This window comes from Meriones unguiculatus, chromosome 11 (assembly GCF_030254825.1).
Source record: "Meriones unguiculatus strain TT.TT164.6M chromosome 11, Bangor_MerUng_6.1, whole genome shotgun sequence".
NCBI classification, from domain to species: Eukaryota; Metazoa; Chordata; class Mammalia; order Rodentia; family Muridae; genus Meriones; species Meriones unguiculatus.
In genome coordinates, this window is record NC_083359.1 from 75,788,832 (window position 1) to 75,801,615 (window position 12,784).

Here is a 12,784-nt window from a genome sequence, read left to right on the forward strand (position 1 = left end):
GCTTCTGCCATATCCTAGCATTCTGACCTCGCTTCCTATGGGCAGATGACAATGAGAGGATTCCATCTCACCAGCACTAGGAACTAGTCAGTGGTTAAGAAATAAATGCTACTTGATGAATTAGTAGATGGCCTCCTTCGAGCAGCAGCTATTTTTTAATGGATGCTTTTAATACATTTGGCACTATAATTGTTAGACAATCGGGGTGTATGATCTCCAGTCCTACAGAAAACCCGTGCAGGGTTGGTCTTTTTATCCACAGTGCATTTGTGAAGAATCAGAGGCTGCGTCATATAGCTGGCTCACTATAAAATGTAGAGCGGAGGCTTACCTACTGCCGTATCTCAGCATCTTTGTAGCCACATGTATATGAAGTGCCCTTCTTCCCTGCCCCATATCAGTTATCCACATCATTTTCTCATTAGCATCAAGGCATCTGATCTGGGAGCAGAGCAAGAAAACTAGTGTTTCCACTATGTCAAGAAACCAACCTGGGTTTTGTTTTTGTTTTTTGTTTTTTTTTTCTTTCTGTTTGATCACAACTCTTCCACTGAATTCTTCTGGTTCAGGGCTTGTAAGTAAGCATTGGGGTGAGACTGAAAGATGGAAACAACTTGAGATGTTGAGTTCCCTTCTTCAAGGGAGATTGATCCACAGCTTTGATAAAACTACAAAAGGCATCCTTTGGACATAATGACAGAAGGCCCTTCTCAGGAGTTTTTCTTTTGAATGGTTATACTAGGTAGGGTCTCTAAGGCTACCTCAAGAGGAGATGTCATTGATTGCTAGAAAATGTAACAATTGTTTTAATCTCGTATCTTTCAGGTAAAGGGAAGTGCTCCAGGCCACAGTTGATATCTAGCCTCTTTCTTGCTCAAGTATTCTGGGTTTAATGGTTTCTATGTTCTATAATGAAGACTATAGTTATGTTATTGTTATTATTATTATTTCACACAGAGATGCTTTTAAATGTGCACAGAGGAGGACAGAGGGTGGGAAGCAATGTGCTGAGGCAGTAGTGTCCTCTGCCTGAATGGAATCACATTGTTTTACCCGTGGCATCCCAAATACTCCTTTGGCAATCACCTATGAATGAGTGAACGATAGATTTAGTTTCAAAATTGCTGGCTTATAAGCATTTGTTGTGGTTCACATAGGGATGATTTTTTAAAAGGATTCCTTTACTTCCTATTCTTTTAGGGGGTTGGGAGTGGGGATGGGAAGAGGGGGGGGAATGGAAGCCTAAGGTGGGATCATGCTATGTATCCTGTAACGGTCTCAAACTAGATACCCCAGGATGGCCTCAAACTTGGAGTATTCCTGCCTCAGCTTTCCTCATGCTTGGTCTATAGGTATTTTACCATGTATTCCTCTCTTGTCCTTTTTTTTTAATGGAGTTAAAAAAAGTCAGGCTATTAACCTTGAATTTATAGTTTATTCATACATGCTGTTAAGTTGTGCACTGCTTGACATTTTAAATTGCTTTGAATATTGCTGTTTATGTCTGCAGTGTTTTAAATGTTACTGTTAACTCTATTGCTACTTTTACAATTACTATCTTCCACTAATGTTTCTCCCATTTTGTTATTAAATGAATATGGAAATTAGAAGTAGAGAATAAGCAAATTAGGGCATCTTTCTAATAAAAGAATGGAGGGAGTGTTTAAAAATAGTTATATAATTACGATTTGCTTGCTTTTTAAAGCGCTTTTATTCGCCCTTCTGTAGAGGATCAGATTGTCCTTTTTGTTTCATTAATTGAAAGGATGTACTCATCCAGCCAGCATCCTCTTCTGGCTGGAAGGCAGTCCTGAGAGGTCCAGCTCACAGGGTGGTGGGTTTGAGGAATGCACGTCTATGTGCTGATGAGGAAGGGAAGGACCATTCTGAGAATGGAGGTACCTGGCTGACCTCTTGATATGTGATAACTTACTCCAAAGAGCAGTCTTTGAGGATGCAGACTTGTTCAAGGACACACAGTAAAAGAATGGTGGTGCCCAGGTTTACACTCTGGGTGCACTCTAGCACCTGTACTCGTTGTCTATTCTATTCTTTCTCCCTCCTGTTGCTCCCCATGTTTAAGATGTTCTAAAGCCATATATATCCATATATATGTAGAACCATATATATGTATATATACACTTCTGTGTGTGTGTGTGTGTGTGCGCGCGTGTGTGACTAGTCCCAATATCTTGTGATTATGCTTTGCTTTAGTTGGTTTGTTTTTAAAATCAGGATCTCACTGTGTAGCCCAGGCCGGCCACAAATTCTGGGTCTTCTAGCCTCAATCTCCTGATTATTGGGACTACAGGCACGTTACACCACATTTAGATGCTTAAATATTTAAGGGACTTTGGTTTGGGAATTGTCATAGGTCTTTAGCAAAAGCACATGCTATGTAAGTCACGTCAGGCGGTGATATTCTAGAAGCAGTGAATAGAGTTAGCACACACAGGGTGCAAATGTAACCACTAGAGACTCAAGATTATAGTGTAGAATCTGAACACAAATTTAGAATAGCATCTATTATTCTTTGTTTGTATTTCACAGTATCGTTAGTCCATGGAAGGAGATAGACTTGAATCCTAGATTAGAAAGAATCTGAAAAAAAAAAAAAAAATGACACCATATAACTTCCTTACAAACCTGCTTTTGATGAAGAAAACACTGTCATGCCATACCACTAAGATGTAACAGGTTGACAAATTTGTTTTCAAGTCATGATTGAATCAATGGAAGAATATGATTGGGAAAAAAACCCCAAGGAGTTGTTTATGAATGTACAGACTTCCCATGCAGCCCCCAGAACTTGGCTGGCTGGCTGGCTGCACACCACATTTTTGAAAGGTCTGACCATCAGAAAAAGTTTTACCTAATAAAATCTTGTATCTTAAGACTTAGAAAACCTCTGATCAAAATACAGAAATATATACGGAAATGCTGCTTTCTGTCTAACCAAAAATAGAATTATCGCAACTTAAATACTATATTTAGGATTGGAAAGAGGTGTTATCCCGGGGAATGAGGCAGACGCTTCTGCCTGGAATGGAGAATCAGATGGACCCACGATGCGAGGCATGCTCTTTGCCCTGTTCATGCAGAAAACGAATGCACTTGAGTGGAAAGTATTGTAGGCAGCAGGGAAGAGCAGGCAGCATCTCCTTAGAGCCCTGAGGAGGAGCCAGCTTCCTCCAGAGGCTGGCAGCAAGGCAGTTCTTCTTCCTTCCAAATGGAGGCTCCTTAGAGCTTCCTACTTGCAAAGCCCATGGTTCCACACAGTGGCTTTCTGCTCTGTTAATCACTTTCCCTGACAGAGTATTTCCCTGGCTAAGAAACTCAGTTCTTTTTTTTTTTTTTTTTCCAATTGTTTTCAACTTTTTGAGGAATCAGTGTGGGGGGCAAGTCATTGCTTTTCTTCCAAGGCAAAGGTCATTTTTAATAGAAAGAAAACCCGCCAGGACCATCATATCCTGGGAACTTTGAGAATATCCGGAAGTACTCACAACTGCTCTAAACAGATCCTGAGTTGCTATGACTACTGAGCCTGCTGCCCCACCTACCCAAATCCTGGCCAGGCTTTGGTTCCACAATTACTTCATCAGCAAGAGCAAAGACAAGAGACGTGAGGGGAATCAGGCCAGTTAATTCTTTACAACAAGGTTTTATTTACTTTTCCTTGACCCAACCCCCCCAACAATAAAGTTGTTCATCTTTCTTTTATTTTAATGGTTTTCCTTTTGGATCCAAACGAGCATTTATATTACAGGATATCCACCTGCTCAACATGCAGTGCTGAACTCTGGTGTTAGGCGAGATGCACCGATACTCTGGGCGGACCAGCATTGGCTGCCATTCAATCACCACTGCTACAGGCGTGTCAAGCTGATACACCCCAGCAGATGCTGCCCTTAAGGGGGCGTCTCATGGGTCTGACTCACGTATGCTTGATCATGTGGGTGGCAGCATTTTTTTTTTTTTTTTACAACCTGAGGCAGAGCACCCAGTTTCCTTCTTGATCCCTTCCTACATGATCATCTTCTAAGATCAGATCAAGGCCCTATCCTTGGGTCCCAAAGGACTGAGGGGATGACCTAGGCACTATGCCACCCCCTTGTCGCGATGTTGGCCTTTGAGCACAACTTGCCATTTGAAATCTATTCCTGACAAAACACCTCCTGTCCAGTCACAGGCTCTTTTTCCCTTGTATGGCACAGATGCCACCAGGAAGGGTAATGTTGCCTCTCCAATGTTGGCTTACTATATGAATTACTGAAGTCATAGATTGTCTTTGGGCTGTTCTTTTTCCCTTCATCTGTCGGGGCTGGAAAGGATATTCTTGAACCTACTAATACTCTGAGGATTCAAGTCAGTTTACCAAAAGCAACCTCTCTGAATCCAATGCCATGCTAAAGAGTTTATCCCAAATCTAAGTGAGAAGCAGGATCCAAAAGCCAAACATCTTAAAGCCTGTCCTCTTCTGGGACTTTCCATATCTCCCACGTCAACTTTGTCTTCGTTGGACGGCATCTCTGTTTCTCTCCGTACCCACTCATCCCAGGTATGTGATGTCAGATATACTGGGTGCAGCACGTGTATCTCCTCTGCTGATTTTTTTTTCTGGGTGAATTCCAAATCTTGGACTCAGTATGAGTGGACTTGGATTGCTTTCTAATGCCACCAAGAGGGAAGTTCCTCTGCATTTGCAGCACTTAGGGTGGCTTTGTAGAAATTTTGGATTGCTCACAAAACACCAGGCTAGAAAAACACTGACTAAAGTCCAACCTGCAGTCTAAGTGTTTGCCCCTAGTGTAGCCATTAAAATGCAATGCCTAGGTTTTCACTAAACCCGCTGGGATCTGCTTAATGGTCTATTACTTCATATCAAAGGTAACTAAGACCAGAGCTACTGTGTACTTTAATTGGCAGTTAGGTTACACTATTTAGCCCTCATTTCATATTACCGTTATTTTAAAAAGTGATTAATGGCACTTTGACACTTTATAGTGTTTTTCTTGCTCATCTCATAAATATCCTTGATAGACTTGCTTTAAGCATTGGTTCTTGGGCAATATAGGCCATTGCCTATAAGAAATAAGAATACTGAAAGGGAAACAACTGAGTCATAAAATCAGGTCCAAGTCAGACATGGCAGATAAGGCTGATGTCTCTTTTTTAGTTTGGGGACATCATCTGAGGGAACCAAAGAGGGAGTGGTGGAACTGTCTGGGCCAAGTTCAAATATCTCCTTCACATAATATAGAGAACAACCTATTCTTCTCTCTGAAAAGCTTGCATGAAAATATATGTGATTCACTTAAATTTCCAAGCCAGGCTGGGGAAGACACCTAGGCAAAGGTCCTTTGTGTTAGTTTGTGATTAGTTGCTGATGTAAGTGTCCACTAAGAGAAGATGATGGTAGAGAAGTCTTGCTGAAGGAAAACTCACCTTCTCTGATTAATGAAAACAGCTTGGATTTTGAAAACAAAAACAACAACAAGAAGGCCAAAAACTCAAGTGATAACATTAAAAGAAATATGAAAAACAGAAGGCAAGAAGAGCAAATCTTAGCCTCAGTCCCCACTATGATGGAGGCTTCCTTAAAAAAGATTAAATGCTTATAGGAAGTGCCAAGAGTTCCCCAATTCCTTGGTGGGATATAAATGAAGGTTTTTCCAAATTGACTTGTGTGGACTTAAGTGCTTCCTGATTATTAACTTACAAGCAGTCAACACACACATGAACTAGCCAAGCATCGGCATTTCAGTTTTCCTAACAAAGGAGAGAGTACAGATTCAACATTCTTGCTGAAGGCACAAATGAGTTGTGAAGCCTGCATAGAACTCAATAATCCCGTTTCTTCTGATGATCATTTATCAGATTGCTCTATTGTTTAAACACATCTTCTTACTGAGGAATAAATTTTGTATGTATTGGTTAAAGATGTTCTGGAAAAATTCTGTATTATATAATTTCCTGACTTTGACCTATTTGGTGGGGAAGGCAGTTTTTGTTGTTGTTTTCCATAAACCTAGGTTGTATTTTTCAGACCTTTGAAAGAGGAGAGTCAGAATATGCAAAGACAAGAATCCAAGGCCACTTAACAAGAAAGAAGGGTGGGGGTGGGAATAGAGATGGGAGGAGACAGTAACTTCAGGGTTTTGACTCAATTATCATAGCACTAATTTGACAGAAATTAATCGTAGAAAAGAAAGCAGATTCAGAACACTGTAAAACACAGATTTATCCTTCTTTGCTGTCCGAGAGCAGGCCTATTACAAAATACTTGGGTAATCAATCAAACACAAACTACCAAACAGATAAAAGTAAACATTAATCTCAATACTTCTTTCTACTTCATCTATCCAGCTCTTTCAAAACTCCATAAACAAGAACTTGAAACCCAAAAATGTATTTACATAGTAGTAGCATGGCTTATTATAAAGTCTCTTTTTGCATGTAGAAGGTCAAGATACTAACCCTCCAATACATAGCATGATAGGAGTGTGTGGGTGGAAAGGAACCAGAAGGGGAGGGCCTCCCAGTCCTTACTAGAAATTCTACTAGTCTTTTCTGGGAGTTCCCACTAAATGAGTTAACTTGAACTATGTTCAGAGATGCTTTCTAGGCCCTTGGGATAGATTAGAACAATTTGTGAATTTGTTATTCTCGGTGTCATGTGATGTCTCTGGGATGTACATGACACAGACACAATCAATTATGGGGATCGAGGAATCCAAGACACCAAAAAAATTCAAGGAAGATGGCTGTCAGAAAGCAAATAGAATTCTATTTTTTTTTTCAGACCTTTTCCTCCATGCAGTACATCTATGTACTATGGGTATAGTCATGACAGCTAACAAAACACCCTAGCAGCCTTTGGACAGTGGAGAAGGTATCAGCTGCCTCTCTGTTTGGGGTAGACCTGGCTAGGACATTCTGTGTGGTTCAGAGAGGAAAAACTGCAAAAGGCTACTGGCACAGATAGCACTTAATCACATGGGGGGGCTGCCTTTGTTCCTGTTCGTGGAAAAGTAGGGTCATAACCCCGAAGTTAATTTTATTTGGCTTTTGTTAAAAGAAGAGTCTCAATGTGGAGATATTTAAAGATAGGCCTGAACCCGATTCCTTGGGGGTTCTTGTCTGGTGTTAATCCATGCTGTGACTGGCCACTTGTAAGGGGCCATCTGACCCTCTTTTGCCTGCCTGCCTCATCAAGCATTTTCCTGCTCCTCCTGAAGCATGCTAAGCTCTGGGGACCTGGATGGAAGGACACATAGGCTGGGCGGGGCTGAGACGTCTCCCCAAGGAATGGGCTGCTTTGCCTCTCTAGCCTTAGGCCTTGGGGAATTTGTTTCAAAACACAACAGACAAGACATTATTATAATGAAGACTGCTGACTCAGATTTTCAAGACTCAGAAAATCTCTGCACAGCAGGAGACAATTTGATTTCTCTGCCACTGTCCACCTTTTCTTTATATATGACACCAACGTTTCCAATGTTATAGCCAAGCTGAGAAATGAAGTTCCCAACATGTCCCTGCTTTACCCACCTAGATACCCCGTTCAAAAGTGAAAGAAAAACTATAGGTTTTGGAAAGAGATGTAATGAAAAACTGAGACTACATGAAAATTTTGTTCCACTCTGCCAAGGAGAACTAGTTTCTCTGTAGTGAGCCTTCATTAAGCACACGCACAGTGTGCATGCTTTACACGCCATTTGGAGTGGCCTGGTGAGGATCACCTGGTGAGCTGCAGACAAGGCTTCATCAGAAGGAAGCATTCCCTATCTGAATGGCAGAGGCAGTTACTTCATCAAGTGAGCTTGGATTTAACCATCTCGGGATGTGCTCGCATGTGGAAAACAAAAGACTGGGATGGAAGATAACGGACACTCCAGTTTACACACAGAATCTGTGCTGGTGGGGTGTGGATGTCAGTGGAAAATGGAGGCGCCGACTGAAGGCCTGGACTACAGGGTATGCTTTGTGTGGCCTCGGAGTGAAGGGAGGAAAAAGTTCAGAACATCTGGACTTCTTTAGGAAACTCCATCTGAGCCCTTGCTAAGGGAACAAGCAGGAAGTAGCAGTGACAGTAGAAACAGATTCCCCAGGTAGAAGTGTGGTATAACTCCCTCCCCTTGGAAACTGTCATCCTGGCTCATGTGTAGTCTGGCGGATACTGGAGGGACCATCCCTTCCTTCATGGGCAGGTGGTTTTCTTGACACAGTGGGCACACTGGCTTGACCCTCCTACCATTTGAAGCCTGCCATACCCTCCTGCAGATGGGAAGGTAAGGATGTGACAAACTCTCTGAAACCTTAAGTGGAAAAGCATGCCAAAAGGCAAACATAGTCCCCCCACTTCCCTGCCTGGCTTGCTTCCTTTTTTAAATGTTCTCTGTCTTCCCTCTCTTGTTTTGAGGTAATGAGGACCAATATTCTTGCAAGGGTGATGAGACATCTGACTAAAGAATTCTTTAAGAAGACTTTCTGCCCCCAAATAGTCATGCTATATTCTGAAAGATGCAAAGAGAAGCATGGGCTTTGAGAAAGCAGCTTCCTTTTAAAGAACAAGACACAGGCTCTGATACCTAGGAAGGGAAGCCCTGTTCAACTCCAAGGGAGAAGGCTAGCATTTTGGTTTATCAGGAGACAGTAGGCAACCAGAGATTATGATAATGGTGTGTTTGTAACATAACAAAAATTATTTTATGTTCTGGTCTTAATGAAGGGTAAGGGTTGCCCAAGGGAAAACTAGAGGAAGTTGAATAAAGAATTATGTTTATAATTTCACCAGTGTTAGAAAACAAAACAAAACAAAACAAAAAAAAAAAACAACCAGGTGGTCAACTAAGTGACCACTCGACAGCACTTCATAATTTTACAATGCTTCACTGTGTGTGTGTGCCTGAGCGCTTTTTCAAGGAGTTCCATGAGTGTAGGAAGATTTCAGGCATAGTAAATTCAGTGATGCTATTCTGTTAGGCAAATTCCATGTCTGGCCATTATGCTGCCAGCCCACAATTCTCTTACTACTGGGAGACAATGGCAAAGACATATCTCTGCAATTGACTTTCTCAAAAAAAATCACCCAACAGGCTTGCTGGCTCAGAATGGTCATCCTGTGGCAGGCTTTCCCCCAAGGAAAGCTGCATGTCCAAGGTATAAGGAAGCAGTTTTGCACACAAAGAGGTCCATAGCAGCACTTTGGCATGAAATGAGGCTGAGCAGAGAAAGCCTTAAAAAAATAACACAAGGCCCAGCATCAGTCTTATGTAACCATCACATTTGTTAGACTCATGCGCATATTGTCAGCTGCCCCTGAGCGCACACGTGCTGAGTGGGAGAGGTCAATGAAGATGGAGGAGGGTCTGAGAGTTGGCAGGCCTTATGCCAGACTCATTGGTCACCTGTCCTGGGGCAACTTTGGTTTGGGGCTGACCGTGGTTCATACAGCTCCATTGATACTCAAATGAGAAGGCAGGATTGTGGCAAATGGCCACAGCCACATGGATGAACCTGACTCTTCAGAGCTGCTGCTGTGCCATAGTTCTGGGACAGCCCAGGGTTTGAAAGAATGAGACAGAAGAATAGAAAGGAAACATCGCAAGAAGAGAAGTTCCTTCTGAGAAAAGGGACTGCCCCTATACAAGAGCCCCACAGGTCTCTGCCTAGCCCAGAACAGGATAAAGAATCACTCCACTGAGCTTTCAGTGTAATGTCCTTAAGGCTAGACAGGGAAGTCCCCATCTGAAGGCATCTGTTCACCCACTCTGATGATACTAGAGAGAAGTTGGTGCTCTCTGCAGAATGGAGCTCTTTACTGCATTACTAATGATGGAGGTGGCTGAGGAAGGGTCCTATTTTCCCTCGATGCTTCTGTTTGGGGGGATTAGGAATGACTTTTAGTGGCCTGAGGCTGCCTTCTACCCATCTTTTACCCTGAGCATGGATGAAGCCCAGGCCTGGCCCAGGGATCACTCAGAGGAAGTGGGGGGACCCCATCAGCGCCTATTTTACTAAAAGCAGCAGCCCAGGTCAAAACTGAGGTATAGTTACTAATTACCTTAAAGCATCCTTATCAACTGACTCCTCAAGCCCCAAACCAGCTGCACAAGCTTCCAGCGCAAGGGCTTCCCCTTGCAAGGGATCCTCAGACTGACACCCTCAGGGAAGGAACATTTCTCTTGTTTTGGCCTACCAGTGTTCCTCATCTTTAGAGAAGTCACTACATGGTGACCCCCTTGGGATTTGTGTTCCCTGTCCATTTGGGGAAGTGGCAGAGAACACTTAGCTGCTAAGACTTGACCATTCTGGGATTGGCTTAGCACTAGCCTTGCTGTTAGACAGAGGCCTGCTGCCTCCAGCCCACTGTGGTCACGGTCCTGTCACCAACACTGAGTTCTTCTTATGCTTGTTGGAAAACGGAGTCGGCCTAGAATCCTTTAGGTATCCCCCTCCCCCTTGCTCCTACTGTTTGGGGTTCCCTCTGACTAGTATCTAAAGGGCCAAGGTTGAGAACTGCACAGGGTTCTCATACTGTGGCTGAACCGTACTGGGGTTGGTGCCTTGGCTATTGGAGTTACTATTACCCTTACCAGAGCTACAGGCACCTTTGTGGGCCCTGGGGAACCTCACTGTCTGGCCTACCTACCACAGCACCTACTGTGTGGGCGACAGACCTCAGAACCTAGGACTGAACCCACCAGCACCTCCGGTTCTGTTTCTCTGGCCCTCACCTTCATGGTATGGGCTGCTGGGCTATGGCTTTTCTCACCCAGACCAGCCCTTGCTGCTGTTGCTACAGCACCTTGGGCCCTTCTACTCCGGCCCTTCTCTCCCTCTTTTCCTCCCTCCCTCCCTCTCTCCCTTCTCCCATCAGCATCCAGTGCTTCTGACTCAGTGTGTGTCTCTTTGGAGGGGAAGCAAGCCCCGAGATAATGCATGAGATACTGCTGTGGTTGCCCTGGGGGCAGCCAAAACCAAGAGCTGGTGAGGAAATTCTCCTACTGTTTCCCCTCTTCCCTCATTTAAGATGCTGGGAAGTCTTCCCAGCTGCTCAGGGCAATGAGCTTAGACACAGGTCGGCCAGATCCTGCTGCAGCTTATAGAAAAGTGGGAAGGGGCAAGGGAAACCAAGCCACCTTCATGTCCCTTCTCCCATGGGAATAACCCCCCACATTCCTGTATTTTCTTTCCCCAGCAAAGAGGCAGGACTATGGCAGTGCCCATCTTGCAAAGGGAAATGACACAAATTGGTGGGTTTGACTGGTTTTCCATCTGTCTTTTACTTCCTCTTCTTCGAGGATGCATGGCGTCCTTTCTTCATCTTCCTTCTCCCTCTTCCTCCCCCCCGGGCCGCACTGGCTTTCCCAATTTGGTCTTGGTTTTCTCCCTGTGAGAGAAGAGCATGCATCGGAGGGGATGGCAACCTCTAGCACTTATCGTCTTCTTCCGTGTCACTCAGGAGGTCACTGACAGCTCCACACATCATGCCAGGCCCAGGCCCCCCACGCCTCCGCCGCCGATAGTGCCCATTAGGCATCTGCCAGCTGTGCCGCAGGGGTGGGGCAGAGCCAATGGTGTTGGACCGGCCCAAGCTTGTAGCCACGGCTGCCTCAAAGGTGAGTGTCTCCTCCTCGCCACAGTCTGAGGCGTGGGAGTCTTCATGGAGGGCCAGATAGGGCTCGGAGATGTAGTGCTGTGGGGAAGGGTGCTGGCCCTGCTGGGGGTGCAAGGAGTTGGAAGACTCGGTCAGACAAGCGCTGTTGCTCTCCAGAACTTGAGAGGCCAGTGGGGATCCACCCTCACTTCCGTCAGGAGGTGGAGAGATGCCTCCAGTGTGTCTCATCAGGGAGCTGTAGGAGAGGAGGGGCCGAGGCTTTGGTGGCACAGGTGGAAGCTGGCGACGACTTCGTCTTGGGGTGCTGGTGTCGGATATGGAGGGGATGGAGCTCTCACTCAGGGAACCGGTACCCTGTGTCACAGGAGAAATGTGACGGGTTAGATTAGGCATGGTGGCACCTCCACCTCGGGGCCCCCTTAAGGTCCCAACCCCTCATGCGGAAAGCTCTTTTGAGTCTAGAGTAGCCTGAGAAGGAGTGCCCTGTACTACTCATACCCTTCAAGGGCTCAGGGATCAAGTCCCTGAGAATTAGATGCCATCCTGACAGAGCATCTCGGCCTCTGCGGTGCAGACAAATCTTTGGAAATCAAGTTCGACTAATGATGCAGGTTTAGCAGCGAAGTGCTGGGGGTAGACCTGGGCATTCGATCGAACTTACAGCTGGGACCATAGAACACCCAGGCGGCTAGCCAGGAAATGGAAACTGTACATAACAAGGGCATACAGGAATACCTTCACGTTCTAGGCAAAACAGCTCCCTGAAAGGTGAACAAATGCTCTAAGTTACCGCCTAGGAGACTGTTTTGGGAAGCAAAAAACCAAATTTGTTGTAAGAAAAACCAAATTCCTTTTCCCTCCCTTTGCTCTTGCCTCTCTGTCAGCAGTAGCTTGCTGCCCTTGGATTCTGCACCCAACCTGCCCATCTATTGTCTTGGGCCTTATCCACCTTCCTTGCCCATTTCCAATAGTAACGAAGCCCGGGTGTTGGCATAGGGATCCCAGCACTAGTGTCTTAGGGTGTGGGAAACCGATGAGGTAGCTGTGAGAATTTTCTGGGTATAGAATTCTGGGTTTGACTTTTAAGCAAGTCTCATTAGATTCCTCAGAAAGTCCCAGGAATTTGCTGTGCTAGCAAACTCCAGGGCTGGTTCTTTTCTG

General features: G+C 44.7%; 1 protein-coding gene across 1 annotated transcript in view; it reads right to left on the reverse strand.

Annotated features, from left to right (window-relative positions):
- Positions 1-3,645: 3,645 nt before the first annotated feature.
- Positions 3,646-12,784, reverse strand: part of Cacna1e (calcium voltage-gated channel subunit alpha1 E) — a 475,585-nt gene continuing 466,446 nt past the window's right edge. The window contains exon 49 of the mRNA XM_060364472.1: positions 3,646-11,977. Within this exon, the coding sequence (XP_060220455.1) occupies positions 11,435-11,977 (543 nt within the window). The 3' untranslated portion in view covers positions 3,646-11,434. The remainder of the gene's footprint in view (positions 11,978-12,784) is intronic.